At 41.8% G+C, this 22,235-nt stretch overlaps 1 protein-coding gene across 1 annotated transcript in view; it reads left to right on the top strand.

Moving 5' to 3' along the window:
• Positions 1-22,235, top strand: part of lama4 (laminin, alpha 4) — a 40,862-nt gene that overhangs the window by 7,184 nt on the left and 11,443 nt on the right. Inside the window, exons 2-24 of the mRNA XM_037087091.1 lie at positions 194-295; positions 421-548; positions 640-720; positions 1,983-2,197; positions 5,476-5,576; positions 6,310-6,490; positions 6,875-6,958; positions 7,072-7,223; positions 7,947-8,057; positions 8,421-8,532; positions 8,796-8,960; positions 10,144-10,337; positions 14,336-14,452; positions 14,871-15,019; positions 16,973-17,114; positions 17,195-17,288; positions 17,374-17,490; positions 18,310-18,495; positions 18,680-18,819; positions 19,948-20,112; positions 20,849-20,994; positions 21,689-21,851; positions 21,952-22,085. Of these exons, the coding sequence (XP_036942986.1) occupies positions 194-295; positions 421-548; positions 640-720; positions 1,983-2,197; positions 5,476-5,576; positions 6,310-6,490; positions 6,875-6,958; positions 7,072-7,223; positions 7,947-8,057; positions 8,421-8,532; positions 8,796-8,960; positions 10,144-10,337; positions 14,336-14,452; positions 14,871-15,019; positions 16,973-17,114; positions 17,195-17,288; positions 17,374-17,490; positions 18,310-18,495; positions 18,680-18,819; positions 19,948-20,112; positions 20,849-20,994; positions 21,689-21,851; positions 21,952-22,085 (3,179 nt within the window). The remainder of the gene's footprint in view (positions 1-193; positions 296-420; positions 549-639; positions 721-1,982; positions 2,198-5,475; positions 5,577-6,309; positions 6,491-6,874; positions 6,959-7,071; positions 7,224-7,946; positions 8,058-8,420; positions 8,533-8,795; positions 8,961-10,143; positions 10,338-14,335; positions 14,453-14,870; positions 15,020-16,972; positions 17,115-17,194; positions 17,289-17,373; positions 17,491-18,309; positions 18,496-18,679; positions 18,820-19,947; positions 20,113-20,848; positions 20,995-21,688; positions 21,852-21,951; positions 22,086-22,235) is intronic.

The following is a 22,235-nucleotide window of genomic DNA, read 5'->3' on the forward strand; positions in this document are numbered from 1 at the left end:
GGTCGTATCTAATGGTGATGATTAGTCAGTGGGGACTGCCATCGGGGAATGCCGCGCCATGGATGAGTCATGTGCCTTACATGGGTTCCCTGCAGAGCTTTGCATTGTGACAAGATGATCAATGTTAATCACACCACCTGTCAGTGGTTATAATGTTGTGGCTGATCGGTGTTTATTTCTTCATCCCCTGCAGGTGTGTCTGAAGGGATTTTTCCTGAGTGAGCAAAATATATGCTTACCCTGTAACTGCAAAGGCCATGCAGATTACTGTGATGACATCACTGGTGTCTGTAAAGTAAGTTTCCCAACATTAATTGCCATTTAGCGAAGTATTACATCAAGCAGGAAAATGTCATTTGCAATGGCAGATTTTTCAATTTTATCAAGTAAGCCACTCATTTGTGATATATCTCCTTCCAGAACTGCAGGGACCACAGTGCAGGGGATTTCTGTGAAATGTGTGAAGATGGTTATACGCTGACTTCCAGTCTGGACGGACGCCACACGTGCCGACCCTGTGCCTGCCCCCTCTCTGTCCCCACCAATAAGTAAGCCAGTACATTCCTGTTTCTGCAGCCACAAGACTGTTGGCAAGCAGTGGGTAATGTCTGAAATACTTTCCCCTGTGTGTCTGGACAGTTTTGCAGTGCACTGTGACAGAGGAGGTGCCATTCTGCGGTGCAAGTGCCAAGAGGGCTACGCTGGACATTTCTGTGAGAGGTTAGTGCTAAGACGGCTTTGAACAACCAGTCAAGAAGCTAAATAGTTCAGTGTAAGCTATGATCCTCTCTTGACACAGTCTATAAAAAGTCAAGATTACTGACTGATGTTGGGCAGAATTTCATGATGATACAACAAGCAGTTCAAAGTATCTTACAGTAGATCACAGCGCAAGCCACCATAGATTGCCTGCAACATGAATCTTTGCAGCAATTACTGTATCTTTCATTAGTGATTAAACTCAATTTTTCGAGAGGTTTTACAGAACTAAAACAGTAACAGGTGAATTGTAGCAACGACACTACCCAGGGATTAATATTACTTCTAACAGTAGCCTACCAACAACAGGGATTCAGGGTCATTTTATACAAAAAAGCAGGGGACTTGGTTCAGCTTAAAATGCATTAGTTTATTAATGAATAGCAAAAAGATTGAAAAGAACACCATTCACACACAGAATTATCAAGGCCTCTGTTAAATGCACCATCCTATAAAAACAGGTACAGTTATATTTACTGTTGTGGCTGTCTGCTTTGTGTTACTGAGTTAGCTGCTGAACAACAGTCTGTCCCCGCTGCTGTCACCCACTCTTTCTTTGGCAGTAGGGCTTTGCTGTGCGCTACTCTTAGCTAGCTGCTAAACACCTGGCTTAGGGCCTCTGCGCACTCTGTAGCACAGTTATTGCATTTTATGGTTGCAGCATTACCGAAGGCAGCCTTCACATATTCTCCCCTATACCTTAGTGTTTTTTGGGTGTTCTAGTCTTGAGATCTAGTTGAATGTCTCAGGTTGTTGGTTGAACAAAAAAAATCATCTCCATGGGAAGTTTACCAATTAGTACTTTATAGATAAAGAGTTGACTCTGTTGCTTTGTCCACTGACCCAAAGAGGGACAACTAACGGTTCTATACAGAGCACAGTTGTGTGTATGATAGATAGTATCCAGTGGCTTCAAGACTGAGACTGATGCATGAGAAAGTGTCTCCTTAGTCCAAAAATGGCAATATTATTGCCTGCAAAATCCTCTTTCTTTTGAGCGCAGTTTGTCAGAATATATTCCTATAAAGAAAATCAATTTTAGGTTAAAGTATGCTCATAATTTGAAATATGTGACCTAAAAGACAAATTTTGATTTAGCCAAGCACACCAAGTATGTGTACTGTTGAACATGTTAAATGTTAACATTGTTTACAGTAAACAGGTATACATTGAAGAGTTCAAAGTAATTTCATAGTAATTCATAGTAATTTTGTCCCATCCAGGTGTGCTCCAGGTTACTATGGCAACCCAATGGCTATTGGTAATTCCTGTAAGAGATGCGACTGCAACAGCAACTCTGACCCTAACCTGATCTTTAATGAATGCCACAACGTGACGGGCCATTGCCAGCACTGCTGGGGAAACACTGCCGGTGCCAAGTGTGAGAGGTGTGCCCCAGGTTTCTACGGTGATGCCATCAGTGCTAAGAACTGCAGAGGTGGGAGTTACTCTGGCATTCATTTAAGAAATGTTTGATCAATAATTCTCAGACTTCATTAAGAAGAACATCCATGTTCAAAGGTTATGTTTGAGTACAGATAGTATTACTTAATCTTCTGTGAAACCTGAACAATTCCACTTGTCCATCCTTAAGACAACAATCAAGTCAGAAAAAAACACCTTTTCATGGTGGAGTGTATGGGATGGATTCAGGAGTTTCAGCTATCTTTGCCAGACGTCGGGAGGGAGAACAAACTTTGGCTGTGGTGGGTGTTGTCTTTAAATATATGCAGCAAGAAATGCAGAGTTCATTAGGGGGCCGAGCCCGAGGGGCTGAGGGAACATGTATGCAAGCAGATGTGTTTCCTATGACCAGTAGTGCTAGAACCCTATTGTAATTGTAAAGTTTTTTTTCCTCCTGCTGAAAGTGGTGCTGCAGGCTAAACCGTGCGAGGGAGGGCAGTGCAATTTGGAGGGTTGGTCCAGACTCCTGCACGTACCTCAGACACAAAAAACTACATATATCCACCTGCAGGGGCACTACAACCTAAGCCAACGCATTTTTGCCTGTACCTCCCACACCGTCTGTTGCACATTCAAAGACATTGTATCCCCAGATTCCCCGAATGGAGCTGAATCAGTGTGGTATGCCCACGCCCACTTCCGCCCATAAGTTTTTTCGCAAATTGCAAAAACTGGAAAACCTACTTTTTCAAACTCCTCCTTGGGATTTTGTCCCATCTTGGCACATACTTGAAACTTGGCACGTACACTCTTCAACTGGACCTGATCTAAAGTTGTCAAAAGAATTTTGCTTGGTCAAAAAATTTGCAAATTATTAACAAACAAATTTCTGTAGCTAGCTATTAAAATGTAAACTGTTTGATATCTCGGTCAAACTAAATGCTATTAACACCAAATTTGAGATCCTTGGTTGCCATGACACTGGGAAGGGATGAGCTGAATTTGGCAAATTTTGGCCATTAGGGGGCACTAAAAATATGGGAAGTTTATATCTCTTGAACGGCTGCATAGATTTTTATGAAATTTGGTCGGTATGGTGTAGGGTCAATACTGACGCCATATCTTGAAGGTGGTCATGACTGGTAAATGTAGGCATGGCTTATTACAAAATAGGACACAGTTCTTCTATACCAAAAAATGCACATGTACTCCACTAGGCAGCGCTATAATGGATGTGTCTGATGAAAAGTTATCAAATAAATTTTGGCACTCCAAAAAATCTGCAAGTTACAACTAGGGATTTATACCAAGGACTAGTGCTTTTTGGTACCGGCTCCCAATTGGGTCGGTACCAGGGTACCGTTAAGATTGTGGACAAACGGTGTTATCGGTACTTCCCTGCCGCAGTGTAGCAGTCTTTAGCGTTAGCCGGGCTGCTAAATTTACTCGCTTTGTTAAAGCAATCAAACACACTGCACTCCTTTAGCTTCATACTATGTGTACGCTCCAAGTGTTTGGTGATGCTGCTTACCCAAAATTTCCACTGGCTACTGTCCGCTGCATTACACCTCCGATCCAGTTTTGTTCCACCGTCCGCCATCCGGTTACCCCCACCGGTTGTTTTTTGAGTCAGCCATGGTGTCGCGAGGCTGAGGAGTTTCCGCGATAATCACATAATCACTCACGACTGCAGTTATAGGTCTGTGTTATAAAAACAACAACACGAAGCGTTCCCGACCGAAGGATGAGCAGAAGAGCTCGTGTTTGTCTCTTTTTTGAGATTCGCTGGTGTCAACACGGGTGTTATGTTATTATTTCGGTGCTTGACTTCCTGCCTGCTCGGTGCTAAATTCAGCTGAATTGCTGTGTCGTGCTGCGGCATCTGCCAGATACAGAAGTAATGGTCATCTGTTCCGGAGTATTTGTAATTGCATAGCTTCTGTTCTGTTGAAGCTTTATTATTTTGGTATTACTTTTGGTAATTAGTCCCAGCACATATTTCAAGGCATCAAACATTTGATATCGGTGCCGTTTTTGTCGGATAAGATAAACAAAACTCACCTCTTCAGCTGCAGGCTCGTTGTGGGGAAGCCCTGTGAGTCGATTACCGAGTGCAGTAGAGTTCCGCAGCTCAGTGAATATCATTACTGCGGGACTCACAGGGCTTTCCCACAACAAAGAGGTTTCTCGGGTAGTGAGTTTTGTTTATCTTTTCCGACAAAGCCGGCAACGATATCAAATGTTTGATGCCTTGAAATATGTGCTGGGACCCTGTTTCTAATGTTGCTGAAATTTGGTGCTGTTCTGAGCATTATTTGTGGCTTTTTGATGGCGATTTATACTTGGATCCATTTACAACAGTGTATTGTTGTTGTGCAGTCGTTTCTGAGGATGCTAAAACTACGTAAGCTAGCGGTCCACAAACTTTATCTCTCGGGGGGTCGTACTTGGTGTCAAGGTGTCCTGAAGTCATCCAGAGGCTCTGTGCCAAATTGGCCTATAGGTGGCACTATGGTGGATGTAAATGCATTTTTGCCTTTAATTTCCACATTTTAAAGAACACATTCATAAAGATTTTCTGACATAGGCCCCGCCCCCTTCTGCTGCACTTTACCTTTGTTAAGTCACCACACACTAATCAACTTAAATGCATTTTACCTTGTCACTCTCATTTTTTGTTGCAATAATAGAAATGTAATGAAACAGTACTGATATGGGGTCACTCGTGAGGACAGCCATATAGTTAAGTAACGATTGGCCAAAGTGGGCATAATCGGCAAAATCGGCACACATTCAGCCTTTTGCACTTCCAGTGCACTTCCCGTTACAGTGAATACCACGGCTCAGACGTTGGCCTGTGTCTTCACTTTTGCCCTGAGCCCATCATCCTTTGGGGCCAACTTCCGTGGACTCTGCACGGGGTCTGAGTCACACCGGGGGCTTGGCCCCCGTTTATAACTGCTTGCAGTTCTGGTTTATCACTGTTATCATTTTTGTCAATCAATTTAAAACATTCAATAAAACAACATTCAAACATCAAAATACAAAGAAAGAAAAACATAGAATAAACAATGTTTCAAAACATCAGTGAACATACAGTGTGGAACAACAATAGAGGTAGGGCAGTGTAACAGTTAGGGGTGGAGTGAATAGGCAATTTTAAACAGGTGGGTTTTGAGTCTGGTTTTGAAAATGTGGAGGGAGTTGATTACCATATGCCTTCCGAGGCTGAGCTAGTCCTTTCTACCATGCTTGAGACATCATTTGAGTGCTAATGTTCTCATCAGTGAATGTGTCCTGTGTCTGTTGCAGAGTGTGAGTGCAATAAATGTGGCACCTCCTCATGCGACGACCGAACAGGAGTGTGTCACTGCAAGCCAGGCGTCACCGGGCAACTGTGCGACCAGTGTGAGGTGCGAGGAACCGTATGGACCCTGCTCAGTCCAGTTTCTACTAGAATGTCAGGATATTCACGTGAAGCAGCAATATAAGATTTTATAATGACATTTCTGTTTGTGATTCTCTAAGCTACATACACAGACTAATTTAGAAATGGTCACATATATGAAAATGTAATCAAAAAAACAAACTTTTCATGGTGGATGTGTTGAGGATGAATTTGGAGTCTCACAGCCTGAGGAAAGAAGCTGCCCTGTAGTCTGGTGGTATGGCAGTGGATACTGCATCTTTTCTCAGATGGGGGGTATTGTCAGGTATTGTCCGTTGTGCAGACATCTCACTTCCCTGATATCACTATTTAGTACTAATTGTACTCATAATGGTTCTGGTTGGTTTTAATCGACTGCTACAGAGCCTTCCTCTCCTGGGCCATGCCCAAGACCATTTTGGGTTGTTTTGAGAGAGTCTCTTTTGAATCCTTTAGATCCTCTGAAATTCTTACATTTCCTTCAGAAAGTAGAGGCTTTTTCTGGACTTTTTACCAGGGTAGTGACGGGCAATGACAATGTAACTGGTAATTACTTTAATGTGTTTGATTTTTTTGTAGCATAAACAACGTAAAACATTCAATTATAGCCACAGCTACCATAGTAATAGTATAGTAGTAGTAGGAATATTGCACAACAATGTGTTTCATAATGAACAGGATAAAAGGTTCTAACGGTGTTCTTCATTCATGTGATCTAGGAGGGCCACTCTGGTTTCTCCAGCTGTCAGGGCTGTCAGAGGTGTGAATGCGGACCAGCCTCTATCCGTTCCACCTGCCATCCTCTTACCCACAGCTGTCCGTGCCGCCCGGGGGCTGGAGGCCGTTACTGTGAGCGATGCCTCCCAGGCTACTGGGACTACAGCCCCTCCGGTTGCCAGAGTAAGTCCTCTGTCTGTCATATGACATGTTAGATGTTCCTGTTCTCACTCTCAGACCATTTGTGGAAACATTCAATGCAGATAATACTTTCCCAGAGGAAAAGGCTGTGCTGAGTATTCACGTTCCCACGCCCACGACCACAGTAGTGCACATGATGTCAGAGAAGCATCTGCTGGGAGCTGTGGCCCTGTGGCCTGAGACTCAAAGACTTGGGTGGAGAACTGAATGTCATCACCATGCAGCTTAAATCTATAAACACACAGCTGCTAAAGCCATAAGTCCCACGATAGAGAGGCTGACCTGTTTCCAGCTGATCAAGTATTTAAGATGATATGCAGAGCTTTCTGTCTCACACTGTGTGATGAATTGCATCTGCTTTTTTAGAGTGTGACTGTGAGAGTGGCCACTGTGATATGCATACAGGAGAGTGCCTTCTGGAGGCTGCAACAGTCAACCTGTGCAACATCAGTAAGTGAAATGACTGTAGCAGAGATTCTGCTACAGCAGAGTAAACTTTTTAGACATCGATTGTTTGAATTTATAACAGATGCTGTAATTGTCTACTCTTTTTTTGCATTTAGGTTGTGATGAGTGCATTTGGCATCTGATTGGGGACTTGCAGCTGTCGAATAAAACACTGGACCAGTTGAAAGTGGGAGTGTTGAATATCTCCACGGGTGCTGCTGCCAATGACAGGCTCAAATACTATAACTACACTGCTCAACGACTGCAGGTTCTGTACATACACACTAAATGAATATGTAAATGCAAGCTCAAATAGAAATACAACATATTCAATGAATGCTCAGTAGTCTTTTTTTTAACAGTGGCTCTGAGAACAATGTGTAACCTGAACGTTTTCAATTTCACTTGAAGAGAATTGTCACCCGACTGCAGTTCCCCTCACCTGTGAATGTATTTTTAGCCTTTTTTTTAGCTCATAGTTGTCGCACATGCAAAAACAGGACCCAAATGCATACACAGGAGCAGGCAGAAAGGCAAAACGCAAACTTTAATGAACACTGATAACCAGGACAAATCAGGACAAAACAAAAGGAAACAGGGAGACATAGTAAAGCCACTGAAAGACACAGGAACACAAACAAAACAAACATATACACACACACACACACACCAGACATACGTACATACGTATACATACGTATACATACGTACATGCAGTGTTATAAGCAGACCAGATGGCATGCAGCAGACAGTAAAAAGCTCATTACAACCACAGGATACTAAAGACTTGTAACCAAAGACTTGAAGTTTGACCTTGCAAAACATGACTTATGAGCATCTCTGGCGAGACTACAGTTTTACAGCACATTATAATTCTTGAAATGCAGTGAACATTTTTCCTTTACATGTTCCTTAACTGCACTGAGCTTTTAGCCAATTCTAATCCATTATAATATGGTCTAATAAATAAATGACTTTGCTTTGATCCCAGGCTCAGTTTCTAGGCTGGAGACAGAAGTCCTCTGTGATGAAGGCCCAGACTGGGGAGCTGGAGGAGGCCACAGAGGCTGTAGTGGTGGACATCAAACAGCTGAGAAAATTGGTCAGTTAAGCCATCATCATTCATTTTAAAGCACATTAACCATTTAAGAGATGGCTTTAAAAGTGTAAGCCAATGTTTTCCCCCATGCATGCACTTTTTTTTCTTAAATCGTGTGCATCCCAGCAATCAGACAGAAACCTCAACACCCGGAACTTGAGGAAAGTTTCTTCACACAGATATTGATGCTCTCCTTTACAGTATCTCTGTCAACTAAAATGTACAAACTGCAGAGACTTGATCACAAGGTTGGACCCAATATGTTCCAGTTACTTCAGAAAAAAAAAATCTGTAAAAGTATTTAAAAACAAGAGACTTTAGTCACAGATTGAAGTGTCATTAATCAATGGTGTGGTGGTTTTCCAGGAGAGCGTGGTGAAGACTTTGGGAAACAAGATGGATAATGACACACTAAAGACCTTTGCCCTGGCAGAGCAGCTCAGCACAAACCTCACTGATCTTAACCTGCGCGTTGAAGGTACCAAGCAGGTCTACTCAAGTGCAAATGACTCTTCTGTCCTATGAAGATCTGATGTGTTTGCTGCAATCATGGCTTTTTCCTGCTGGACAGATGCTTGAGAGTTTATTTCGCCGGCTGAATGCAGTCATTTAAAAAAAAAACACATGATATATACACACAGTATCGATAATATATTCAAGAGTGTTCAGCCATGTCAAACCATTTCACCTCTACACAATGTAACCTGAGTGACTTATGTGTTTTGTTTCCCATGTGCACAGAGATGATCCATGACTGGGAGCTGTACAGTGATCACCAGGATGTGGATCCAGAGGTGGTCAGACAGAACACTGAGATGGCCCAGGGAATAGTGACCTGGATGAGGAAACTAGATCTGTCACCACGAGAGCCTATCGCCACTGATGAGTCCACTGAAGCCCATGACTGTGAGGATACCTACAGCAATTCCCAAAACACAACAGTACAAATACAACAAAGTGCAGAAAATATTGTGGATATTTATTTATTTAACAGGTGGATCTGACTTTTGTTTATTTTTAAACCTTTATATGGAGACTGAAGATAACGCATCAGTGATCATCATATGCAAGATCTCATTTGTAAGCCACCAAAAAATTCCAAAACAGCAGCAATATTTTTCAAGTTTGAATGCAATAAAAAAAAAAAAAGAACAGAAACAGGTCTGGAAAAGGTCAATTTGTACGGTCATCTGTTTGAGTGAGGGAGACAAATAGTGGTCTGGTAGTGCTGAAATTACAGCACATCTGTCCCTATAAAGGCATTAGGCTAATGGACTACTATGAACAGCAACAGCAGCTGTACTTCGGCTTAGTGGTGCATTAAGCTAGGTGCTAAACACAACATTGCTAACTTTCTTATTGTTCACGACATAAATCTGACAAATGTGATGTTTAGCAGGCAGTATTTATCATGGTCACCATCTTAATTGATGTGTTAGCATGCCAAGATTTTTAATTAGCACTAAAAGATAAAGTAGTCTGTGGGAGAGGCTGATTGGAGTGTCATCATTTTTGCAGATATTTGGTCATCAATATTATTGGACAATTGATGGTAAGATGGTGTCGCCAAAAGACAGTGAGTGTTACGGTTAAATCTATGAGCAGTGAGAATGTGTGTATATTTAACACAATAATTCCTTTGCTAAAGCCAGAACTGAAGCCCCCCCTCAAAAGAAAAATAAAAAAAATAATAATAATTTACTGCCTGTCAGTTGAACAATCATTACTCTAAGTTCATGGTCTGCAAAATTACACTTCTTCTCCAGCTGCTTCCTCATTTCTAACATTTCTACTCAACACTAAACTAAATGATTGCCCTTTATATGCATACCAGGTCATTGGGGGCATGTTGAGAGCCATTTTTAGTAAATTATATGTATGTACGAATAATACACATAGATGAAGATGCAGTACATATTTAGATTGCATTGTAGCATCTGCAGGGATCCAATTTCCAACCGATATTTGACTTTGACTCAGCAATGGAGTATCAGATAAGGTGTCTACAGCAGAATGTCAAATCACTCAAATGTGACACAAATTATGATATTATGAAGTAATGGCTTGTGTTTCTGAATTGTTTTTCCAGTACTGCGGCGTGTTCGTCAGTTGGAGAAGAAGTTGATGACCACAGACGCCCGCCTTCCACCTGTCAGGGAGGACCTGTCCAGCTTTTTCACCAAGCTGTCTGACGCTCAGGAGTTTCTCCACAGCGCAGCCAGCACCATCCAGGAGACGGACAACAGGAACAGAGCCAACATCCTCAAATTCCAGAGGAATGAGGTGATTTCCCATGACCACCCCCCCCCCCCCCCCCCCCCCCCCACACACACACACACACACACACACACACACACACACACACACACAGAGTCCTGCTAAAGATCCTTCCTGCCTGTTGTGAGGGAGTGTGCTCATCCTCAGAGTGCTGTCTGCTGTAACTGCTTTAATATAACAATGTTCAGACAGGGTTGAGTTTTGCCTCTTTGCACTGGTGTCTGGCTTTAAAAGACACAAGAGCCTACTATGAGTATGCATTGTATAATTGCAGAAGGCTGCAGTGTGAGAGACATCCGGTTGCTGAGAACAGAAACAGAAAGCCATCTGTGAGAGTTTTGGATGATTACATTCAGAGGAGGATAACACTTGGAGGGGAGCAATGATGCAATACAGTTTTTTCCCTCACGATAATATCCAAAGCCTTCACACAGAAACCTTTATTTTCCCAGCCCACTGCTCAACACAGACTTATTAATGTACAAAACATGTTCATCTTAATTTCAAGAAGGAAACCCACTGGCAAGCATTTAGACTCCTTAAATCACTATTTAGTATGTTAGATAGAGAGCCTGAGGAAAGAGGCTGCTTTGTATCCTTGTATTAAAGACGTGGCGGGGTGGGCATTGTCTTTTAGTATTCTTTGGGCTCTGTAACCACAGATGCAACAGACCACAGACCTTGTTGTGCAGCAGTTCTGTGTGGGAACTACTTTCTTTCCATGTCGCTGTGCAGAAGGAATTGTCCATGGTCAAGACAATAGCTAACCAACACTGCTTTTCCACCAAAATTAGTGGCTCTAGACAGGTTTTTTAGACACAGGTACAAAGCTCAAAATTGACTATTGACCCCATTCCCACTTTCATGGGCAAAGCAGCCCGTGTGTGATTTTTATCTGAGGTGTTTGGTGTACATCAGTGATGTCATGTTTCATGTCACGAATGCACCAGATGCTTCTGTTCACTTGAGCCATTCAGGTCAATAATATTTACACAATTATACACAATTAAATCATTCTATCCCCCTTCAAGTGAGCCGGGTGAGAAAGTTAGCCAGCTTGGTCTGCAATCCAGGTATTTCACAGCCGGGAAATAAAGTTTTTGGCTTCTAAACGCCACTGACCAGCCTTCGTGGGAAGGACGACGAGGAGCGATTTCCCCCCCAGCTGACCTTGTGCCACTACACTATATATTTCTGGGGAGAACCCTGAGTGGACTGTCTGTCCTGTGTTGAAACTTGTTAAAACAAGGTAAGAATTCAAAACTGTGCTGTTTTAGTGCAACATGCACTTTCCGTGTACATTTATGGTCGGTGGCAGAGTGATCACCTGACATTATCTTAAAGACTGGCTTTGAATTTTGTACATTACACAAATGCTAGCTAAGGTCAGAAGCGGAAACATTAGCAACTACTACAGGTTTATCTATCACTGAAGAAATACAAGTATGGAATTTAATGAAATGCCACACAATAAACACGATGTAAGTACAACAGAAATAGTACTTACTTTTCTTTATTCACCTTACACTCAGAGTGTCACAGAGCATCCTTCCAAAGGAAAATATCTAAAGTCACAGGCGCAAACTATGAGTAACTGTCCGCTACAAGTTTACTACAGCTACTACAGAGAGAAAAAGTCTTTTGGTCTTCTGCTGTATGATTAAATCCCTTCCTGCTATACAAAGGGGAGATAGACTTGTGTGTGTACATACAGAGTAGCCTTTTATACAATAAATTTCTCTTTTGTCAGGTTGGTGAGAAGGAAGGATGACGCTGAAAGAGAGCTTCAACAGTGCACAGTGGCAGTGTTTGTCATCAGAGAGGAGGAGGATCCGCAGAGTGTGCAGTCTGAGTGTCAAGCTCTAAACATGGGGTTACTCAAAGAAAGACATGTGGATACAGCATGTTGATCTTGAGCTTGTGTTCAAATACATCCCAGGATAATGTTAGAAATGAAAGCCTGTTTTGAATCAAAGCTGTTTTTTCTCTTATTTGTAATGACCCCTGATATTCTCTCTTAACAGAATTTTTTGTGCTGTGTCGTGGCGCTGATACTAACATTGAAAATGTAAATGATGCTAAATTCAGAATGATCAGCAACGACACTAATAATGGTTCCTTTTTTTCTTGAACTGCCATTGTTCATAATTGCATCCATAGCAACTGTGTGTATCCTTGGTTTATTTTATTTTTTTGTCTTCCTTGCATTTATAATGGTTCAAAATAATGATATTCATACCTTTTTGTCAAAGGATAGCAAAGATTTGATGGACTGTTAGAAAGTCTGTTTTTATACTTAATGGCTGTTCCATTGCATCTCAAGCTTTGAAGAAAAGTACAACCAGTTATACATGTTAAGATGTGCATGTAAATGGATGTGTTTCATAAGGTTTAAAAAGTAACATGTTGAAAAGACCAAATTTTATTTTATTTTACACACAAATTTTATTTTTTCTGTGTAAAACACATACTTTCCTGGCTGCTGATTGCGAGTTTGAGGTGATGCCTATATCAAAGTCATCAAAAATAAATGGTCTTTTGAAGGAGAATTGTCCTGTTTTTTAAGTCCAGTTTTGGACGTGCCAGTGCTTCCGTCGACTCGGGAGGTGGGCCGTGTGGGTTAGCGGCTAGCAGCTAGCTACATCCACAGATTCAGATTCCACTTAGTTGTCCGCGTATCTCCAGATCTCCTCAGACCGGAACAGACTTGTCCGGACTCGTTAAGTCTCATTAATCCACAACAGTCAGTTTAGATGCACAGAACAGGACCGAACCGCCGTCAAAATCCCGGTCCAGCTCGCTGCTGCAGGTGAAAAATCTGCTTGTTTTTTAAGGTATGTCGAGGGCTTGAGCTCTGCAGTGGTTGGCTCTGGTGAGCATCAGTCTGATCCTGATCTGCAGAGATATTTTAGGCACACACACCGACAGACAGAGATTCCTTGCTTTTATAGAGAGATAATACTCTAGAGATGCTTGTGCTTCCTGACAGGTCGGGAAATGGTTTATTTGTTGATTTAAAATCATGTTTTTGTTTTTTATTTGGATCCGGTAAGTCATGATCTTGTCATCATGCCCTGGCTGACATAATGGCTCCGTTGTCCACTGGAACTGAATTCTGAATTTTGAATGTCAGTATTGTGTGAAAAAATGCTGCCAGGAATAGGGATTTCCATTATCAGGGTCTCTGCTGTAAATCAGTGCCAACCAAACACAGAGCCTCTCCTAATCTGGGGCTCTTACTAGCCTCAGTAGAGATTGGTCGACACTAGCTGCAGCCACAGTGTGCAAACTGCTGGGTTACTACAGTCAAATGAAATTTCATTACTGTGCCGTCCTCAGCCATGCAGTCAAATTATCAAAGCAGAGATATTTGGATATATGTCACAAATCACTACCACAAGGCCACAAGGCTGCCCCATTATTACAGTTTACCTTTATTCAGTTCCACCATGGTGTAACACAAGCTTGAACTGTATCCTACAATTCACCATGGACAGTTAAATACACACTAAAATTTAAATCTTACTAGAAGTCTTACTAGAAATAAAAATATGGCAAAAACACGAGTGTGCTCCCTTAAACTTACAGCAAGAGTCTCAAACTCAAATTATCTTGGGGCCACAGTTGGTATTGTCATCTCATGGGAGGGCCACTAGGGTTACTTGAGTACTACAGGAAACATTGCTTTGAGGACAACAATGTAAATATCTTGGCCAGAGAAGACAGATGGTTTGAAAGAGGAGTAAAAGAATCCACCTACGTCAAACTTGAAAACAAATGTGATCTGCAAACTTAACACACAGTCATGACAGTGGTATCGATCTCCTCATCAACTCAACATGTGTTGCCTAATAACTACGCTAAACGTGTGATGATGTGTTTGAATCCAGCTGGAGATCCATTTTCTTATTTCATATCTATCTCTACTGTATCCTTTCTAATAAATACAACAAATAGTAAAGTTGAATTGTGCATAACTTTGAGCTTGTTTCTGTGTGACCCAGGCTAAAAAGCAGAGGCTGGCAGATGACCATGATACTGTCAACAAAACATTGGATACAGCCAGAGGCTTCACTTCTGAAACAAAGAGGACCGTGGTTGAGGTGGATGCTATAGTGCAGGTGAGGCCAACATAACTGTGAGGAAACGATGGCTGTCAGGAAGACCCATGGTGGTTTCATAATCTTGGGTCAACAGTTAGAGCAGAGAAATCTCCCTGCTTCCCAATGATGCTTAGGTTTTCTTAGTAGTTTACTGAATGAAGAAGTATGTATCATGATATAAAAGACTGTGATATGGTTCTGCAATATCTCTGCATCCTGGGATCTCGAGATGCAGCTTATGTCAATCATTTATCTGATTTGGAAGCAATTTGTGGATTTCTTAAGATTGAATAAGCTGTGTTCTCAAACAGCTCTCCCTTTTTAGTCCTCCACTTTAGGCACAAGGATCCTGTGAATGGGAATGAAATGATAATCAGTAAACTGTCATTGCACATAGTATGTATATGGATCTGTGTGTTTGCATGTGACTGCTCAGAACGTGACCGAGTACCATGCAGCAATTGATGGCGCCAGCCAAAAGCTGACAGAGAAGACTGAGAGACTCTCCCTGGCTGACAGAGATCTGGTGCAGAGGGCTGATGAGCACGCTGAGGAACTGGAGAAACAGGCCAACCAACTGGAGGAGTGAGTACTAGGCCTATGAGTTACCAATAACCACAGTGATGAAAAAAAAAGCAAAAGCATCAATCATTTCTCCAAACGTTTCTATCCTGGCTATGGCACTGAGACCGAAGCCCACTGGAGCCTACCAAAGATATAAACCCTGAAAAAAATTAAATATTCCATCAGGTTTAATTTTGAAAAACAGCTCAATAACATTCTGAAATGGGACTGTCATTTGGAGAAAACTTTTCTGAAAGGAACATTATTTTTTTTAACCATAAAATAACATCTTCAAAATAGTCCTGGCACAGTGTTTTGTAATAGGGGTGAATGGTGTCTCTGTCACAGCCACAGCCACTCTGTTCCCCTGTCGCTTGTTCCTGCAGTATGCAACTTCTGTGAGAGGGTGCGTTCACAGCCTTACATAAATGTTTACCTCAAGAGACAAGTTTTCAACTATATTTTTACAGATGCTGGGTATATGTCAGTGGTGTTGCACTCAGAAAGTGTAGGCAGTGCCAAATTGCACAAAATGCCAATTTCTGCATGCTTCTTTAAACAGGAGTACTGTTTATACCACCATTTTCAGTCTCTGATCAATACAAATTTGGTGCACTAGCAACACTAGAATTTATTTGATTATCTTGTCATAATTCAATGTTCTGCTGGGAAATTGTGGGTCCTAGTATTCATGTGGATGCCACTTGACACACATCACCCACCCTCACACAGCATTGCAAAGCAAGTACACCTCTTGCTGGCAACAGCATTCCATAATGGCAATGCCCCACTAGCAGGGTAATGTGCCCTTAAACAACAAACACCTGAGGATTAAAAACCCTTTAACACTAACTCTTACCCTCGGTAGTTCAAACTCTAGCCCTATTCACGCTGGCCCTTGAGTCCAGGAATCATGCGCCCATTTTCTGCATCGTCCTCTCTGTGAAAGTTTCAGATGTGGAGAAGTGGGAAAGTTTCGCTGTGGCTCTGATGTGCCTCCGTTAGTATTAGAGCAATGACTGTACAAGCAATGTTACATGACCAAACAACAGTAACGTGGTAACTTGCAGTGTCTTTGGCAAACTAAATAAGGAAAAAAATACCATAGATATATACATTGCGAAGCCTCTGTCTGCGATCCTGTCTGTCCTACTGACACTTCGCCACATGTCTGCCTGATAAAACCATATGCCCCTGGCAGAAAACTTCTTCTACCACTATTGTTTTGCTGTAGTTACTGACTTCAATGAACTTTCCCCCAGAAACCAGTATTCCTCCCTGTGAGTGAGAGAGTCAGTCTCGTGTTTACTGCTGGCAATTATGTAATTTAGAGCAGAAACGTAAGTTAGTCACTTTTCAGGATGTATGGTGGATAACGATCTCAATCGTCAACACATTATGAATGCATCCAACAGCAGCAGCAGTCAGAAGGTACATTTTTAACAGGAGGACACTGGAGAAACCACACAGACATGAACATCATGACGTGTATCATCCAGCCTCTTTAGGATCTGCAGCACCACCGTGCTGTATAAATTGACACACTGGTGTGGCTTTCAGGCTGGAGCTGCTTGGTTCTGTGTGAACAAGCAAATGCGGAGAATTAGCGAGCCTTTGCTGCAGAGAGAATGTGTGAAAAGGGTTACTATCTCACTTAAGTCTAATGGTCATCTACTGACCAGCCCCCTGGCACAATGTATACACTGACACACACTCACACACACACACACACACACACACGTGCTTGTTTGATGCCAAGGTGACCTGAATACTCATATGATAAGTCTCTGTAGGTTTGTGACTATGAACAAACCTCTTAACATTACTGTAATGTGATCAGTTGTTGATATAAAAATAAAAGTGCAGCTTGAATTCAATATTGGTTCAATGTGCACTGGGGATTCTTGATGGTAGTATGCACAATATGGCCACACTTACATTAGACTGTAACATCCATCATTCTTTCTCCTCCAGGGATCTGAGAGAGAGTGATGCCAATGGCTTTGTGCAGAGAGCCATAAGTGCTGCCAACGTCTACAACAACATTGTGAAATACATCGATGATGCCAATATCACCTCGCTCACCACCCTCAACTTATCCCAAAGAGCTGAAGATGTATGTAAAATGTCTGAAATACACAGCATGCATACACTGTATTACAGGTCTATAGCTTTGTTATGTGCTCTGTGTTTTAGGCCATCACTGGAATCAATGTACAGCTTGGACATCTGCTGACACGGAGCAACAATGTTTTTAAAGAGTCTGTTTCATTGCGCTCAGAGCAAATTGGTATGGGGATTTCACTGAAAGACATATCTGTTAAATATATTATATTAGATGTCTCTTTGATGGTTACTGTATTTCTCTGTGTCAGAGATAGAAACTGAGGTGGTCGACAAGTTGAAATACATTGAGGAGACCAAGGAGACCATGGATAAAAACACCAACAAACTTGCTGAAATAGTGGAGAGCATTAATGGAATTCATACAGGTAAGACAATATGTAGTTAATTTAAAGTAACAGTGTATTATTTGCTGCCAAACCCAAAGACAGATGTGAATATCTGAAAAGAAATAATCACATCTGTGTGTTAGTACAGAGGGAGGTCGGCACCATGTTTAGCCTAGCTTAGTACAAAAAATAGAATTAGAATGAAACAGATAGCTAGATAGAGCTTGGTAGTAATTTCCTCTGTCAACAAGTGTATCCTGTCCTTTTAATGTTTACATCGAAGGATCTCCAAATTACAAAACCAACCACTTCACCAAATCATATTTTCTCACATACTTCTTGCTATGCTAATGTATTGCTTGCAGTTTCCCATTAACAAGCATAGTTCCAGACATGTCAGACTGCTCTTTTAAAATAACTAGTAAGATACGGCCAGAATTTTAACTTAAAGCTTTAAAAAAAGAAGAAGATTATCATTGTCATGGTCAATGGTCTGAATCCCTGGCTCACCAGCTGCGTGTTGAAGTATCCTTGAGCAAGATACTGAACCCCAACTTGCCTCTGATGAACAGGTTGGCACCTTGCATGGTGGCCTCTCCATTCAGTGTATGAAAGTGTAAGTGAATAGGTGAATGTGACAAGCGATGAAAAGCGCTTTGAGCAGTCAGTAGACTTGAAAAGTGTTATAGAATTTACTATCTATCACAGGAAACAACATTGTTGCCTTTATGTTAAAGACATCGATGAACTGTGCTGCAGACATGTCTACTGAAGTTAGCATGCTAACCAGCTAAACATTGCCCATCCTGTTTACAGCATCTGAATTTTCTCTTTCTCAACCTCTGCTCACAATTTTAGACAGCACACCACAGCGACTAGAGTTCACCCTAAAGGTGGCTGAGGGAACTCTAAACCGCTCTGCAGAGGTACTTCAAAACATCACACCCATCACCACAACGGTGGAGGAGTGGGCCAACAATATGAGAAACGATGAATACTCTACAGCTGCTTATGAACAGGCCATCTTGTCCGCTGGGGAAGCAGGTATGTTAACCACTGCAGTGTGTTCTGCAACACAGATGTGCATCTTGGATATGTTAAGTAGCTACCATATAACAAACATGTATTAAGCCTGTTATAAATGTCATGGATTTTCTCACTTTCCAGTTTCCTTGTGTATGTCATCCAGCATCAATTCTTATTTCCTCCTATTCAATGTAATTTACAGTTGACAACCTGAATGTGCTTGTTCCTGAGCTGTTGGATAAGCTGAAGGTAGTTGAGGAGAAGAAGCCTGTCAACAATGTGACTACCAACATCATGAGGATCAGAGAGCTCATAGCCCAGGCCAGGAGTGTGGCCAAAAAAGTTAGTTCATCCCTTTGAACCTGCTTACAATATGGCTGATTTCAGGATGTCAAATCTGGCTCCCTTTTAGACACGTTTGCCACTTACTGAACATCAAGAATTCATGCACAGACCAAGACCAAAACATTTGTTTTTTTCATTGCATTTCTTAAAGGTGCAATATGTAAGAAATCTAAAGCAACTGGCCGTAAAATCATCGTAATATGTCACAGAGACTCAGGAATAATGTTCATATAACATACTGAACGCACCAAAAACAGTGACAGCCAAAATATTTGCATTAAAAAAAATCTTTTGCAGACCGCAAATCATGTTGATGTTTTGAAATCATGTTTTGGCATGTGGCACCACCCACTGCCATCTACAAATCATTGCAGTCAGTAGAGTCTCAGCTGCCGAGCAACCACAGGTTGCCAGATACGAATGAGCTACAGTGGCGTAGGCAACAAAATCTACCTGGCACAGCTGTCCTCCCTGCATTATCTCCCCCTCTCCCTCCTCTCCCTGGTACAGGTCTCCTCCTCTGAGCCGGTCAAGTGGAAATAAACGGGAAATTATTATAGGCTATTATGTTATTTAGCTTTAGCTTAGCGTCATTTCGGGAGCGCTACACTTATGCCACAACCACTGTGTTGTTCAGTATCGACTAGAAAGTTTCTTTAGTAGGTCTCTCTGTAATTGATTAAATAATGATTAAATAAATGATTACTTAGCAAACAAATGATGAACTTACAGCGTAGGATTTGTCGGTTGCCATAGTCACTCTTCGCTCATTGCTGACAGAGGATACGCTAACCGCTCTGGCCACCTCGAGTCTGGAGGGGAGGGGGTGTAGTAACCGTTTTTAGCCACATTCTTACTTATGGCACCTTCAAAAATTCTAGCCATCCATCGACTCTGGCTAGCTAGTATTACACTTTGAGTTTCAATGAGTAATGAGATTCAAAAATCTACATTTATCTTTGGGGTTGTTGGACGCATCCCAATGCATCAGTTTTTGACAAGCCGGGAATCCCAGAGCATTGTTATTTCACAAGTTGGAAATGACACTCTAAAATGAACTTTTCTTACAAATGGTCATTCATACAGTCTTAAATACTAATCATTCTGGTTTGCTTTCTACCCCAGGTCCAAGTATCCATGAAGTTCAACGGTCAGTCCTCAGTGGAGGTTCACCCTCACAGCAACCTGGAGGAACTGAAGACAGTGACATCCATCAGCTTGTTCATGAGAGTGGACCCTGACAAGGATCCAATAGAGGATCGTTTCATCTTATACCTGGGAGATAGAAGTGTGAGAAATCTTTGGAAAACCAAATGTGTTGCTTTGACGTTTGGGTTATTGAGTTACTGTAAAACAAATGCCTACCAGGAAGAATTCAGAGTGAATACAGATGCAAGCCATTACATCAAGTAAAAAGCTTGTGCATCTGTTGATTATGTGAGTTCTACTTAGCGAGGAAGTTTTAGGGTAGGAATCAGATCTGCCGCTGAAACTTCACCAACCTCCATCAAGATGAAATGTAGCGAGCAGCTTGTTGACATGAATAGTTCGTGTGATCATGAAGGCAGGAATGACAGGCTTTGAAATCACACAGTTGCCCATTTTAAAAGGTCTCCAAGACAGGCCTGTGACATAGTGGATGTGTGGTCCTTCAAAGTTGGAGTTAATTTACATAAATAGTGTTTTTTCCTGCTCACTGGGAAACAGAAAAAGTGCAGCTACCCAATGTGAGGTCTCTTTGGTCTCTTTATTGACACTTCACCTGATGATTTCAGTGCCATTGTAATTAATGCAGTGGCATTTGCCTTTGTTTCTTATTGTCTAATAGCCTTAGCATGTGCACAATTAGATGTCAAAAATGATGGATGTTGGTGTCCTCGATCACATGAAATAATATCATCTCCCTGTTGATAATTTCTGCAGCAGTGGTGAAGCATTGTAAAATGATAGTAAAAAGGCCATGATGGGAAAATGAACAGGGTAGGAACTCACCATGATGAGGTTTTTCTGCTTTTTTTGCTTACAGGGTAGAAAAGACTACATTGGGCTGGCAATCAAGAATGACAACCTGGTGTACGTGTACAACCTCGGCGGTGAAGATGTTGAAATCGCCCTGAGTTCAAAGCCTGTCAGCCAATGGCCCGCAGTCTTCAACTACATTAAAGTAGAGAGGTAATTCAATTTAGAACTAATTCATTTAAACTTTAAGCTTATTCCAAGAATCACTGCTACCTGTCCTTCTGTGGTGTTAAATTCTTCTTCCTACTCTTTGGTAACATTACTGAGAACAAACTGTAATGAAATACATAGCTTTGGCAGCACTGATTATGGTAATGATTGTGTGAATTATCTGATCTCACAGTAGATGCAGATTGATGCGCCGGTTGTTGTTACATTGTTGTTTTTTGGGCTTTACTGTTGAAACATGTACAGCCTATGTCAGAAATAAACTCATCAGCATTGGAGAAGAAAGCACAAGTTTTGGATTAAAAGCAGAATTTGAGACAGTTACTGTCTATGGCATCTTTTGACTATACATCCAGCTTGCCAAAGGGAGGAAGAGAGTTGGGATAAGAGTAATTCTAATCCATCTTGGATTTTAAGGCTGTTCCTGGCCTCCCCTCTGGTGGCAGGGAAAAGAAATGGACAAGTGGCACGCTGGTCAGACAACAGGAAGTTAAAAACTGCTGGGCTCATATCGTCAAAGAGACCAGTCTCCACCACAGCATTCTGGATCAAGCTGTTACACTTGACAGATGGACAGTGCTCCGAGCTGACCGTTTAATGTGAAATAGCAGACCGTAGGATCGTCAAGATCTTGTTGCCACTGTTTAAAAAAAAAACCCTTTGTGCTCTTTGCTTGCAGACTGGGCAGACATGGAAAAGTCTTCCTGACCATCCCCAGTCAGAGCTCTACAGACGAGCAGAAGTTTATTCAGAAGGGAGAGGCTCTAGGCACTGACTCACTGTTTGACATCGACCCAAAGGACGTAGTGTTCTTCGTTGGTGGTGTCCCTCCAGATGTCAGGGTAATGGCTTTTCCAACTATTCCTTGATACAAATGAATAATTATAAAATCATCCTGTTCTTCCTAAATGATGACATGTTTTTCTTTGTTTAATTACACAGCTTCCACCTCCTCTGAGTCTTGCTCCTTTTGTGGGCTGCATCGAGTTGGGTTTGCTGAACAACGATGTTATCAGTCTGTACAATTTCAAACAGACTCACAAAATCGATGTCATTACATCAACGCCGTGCCCCAGGTACAGATTTGCATGGCCGAATTAACCCGTTAAAAGGCTTTAGGGCAAATAGTTCCTGTTGGGCTCCCATCTGTCACTTTCTGTGTGCTGTTTGCTACCTTCACATTCGTATTAAATGCCATGCACACAGCAGATCAGAGAGTTAGCTTC

The sequence above is a fragment of the Acanthopagrus latus genome, chromosome 22 (assembly GCF_904848185.1).
Source record: "Acanthopagrus latus isolate v.2019 chromosome 22, fAcaLat1.1, whole genome shotgun sequence".
NCBI classification, from domain to species: Eukaryota; Metazoa; Chordata; class Actinopteri; order Spariformes; family Sparidae; genus Acanthopagrus; species Acanthopagrus latus.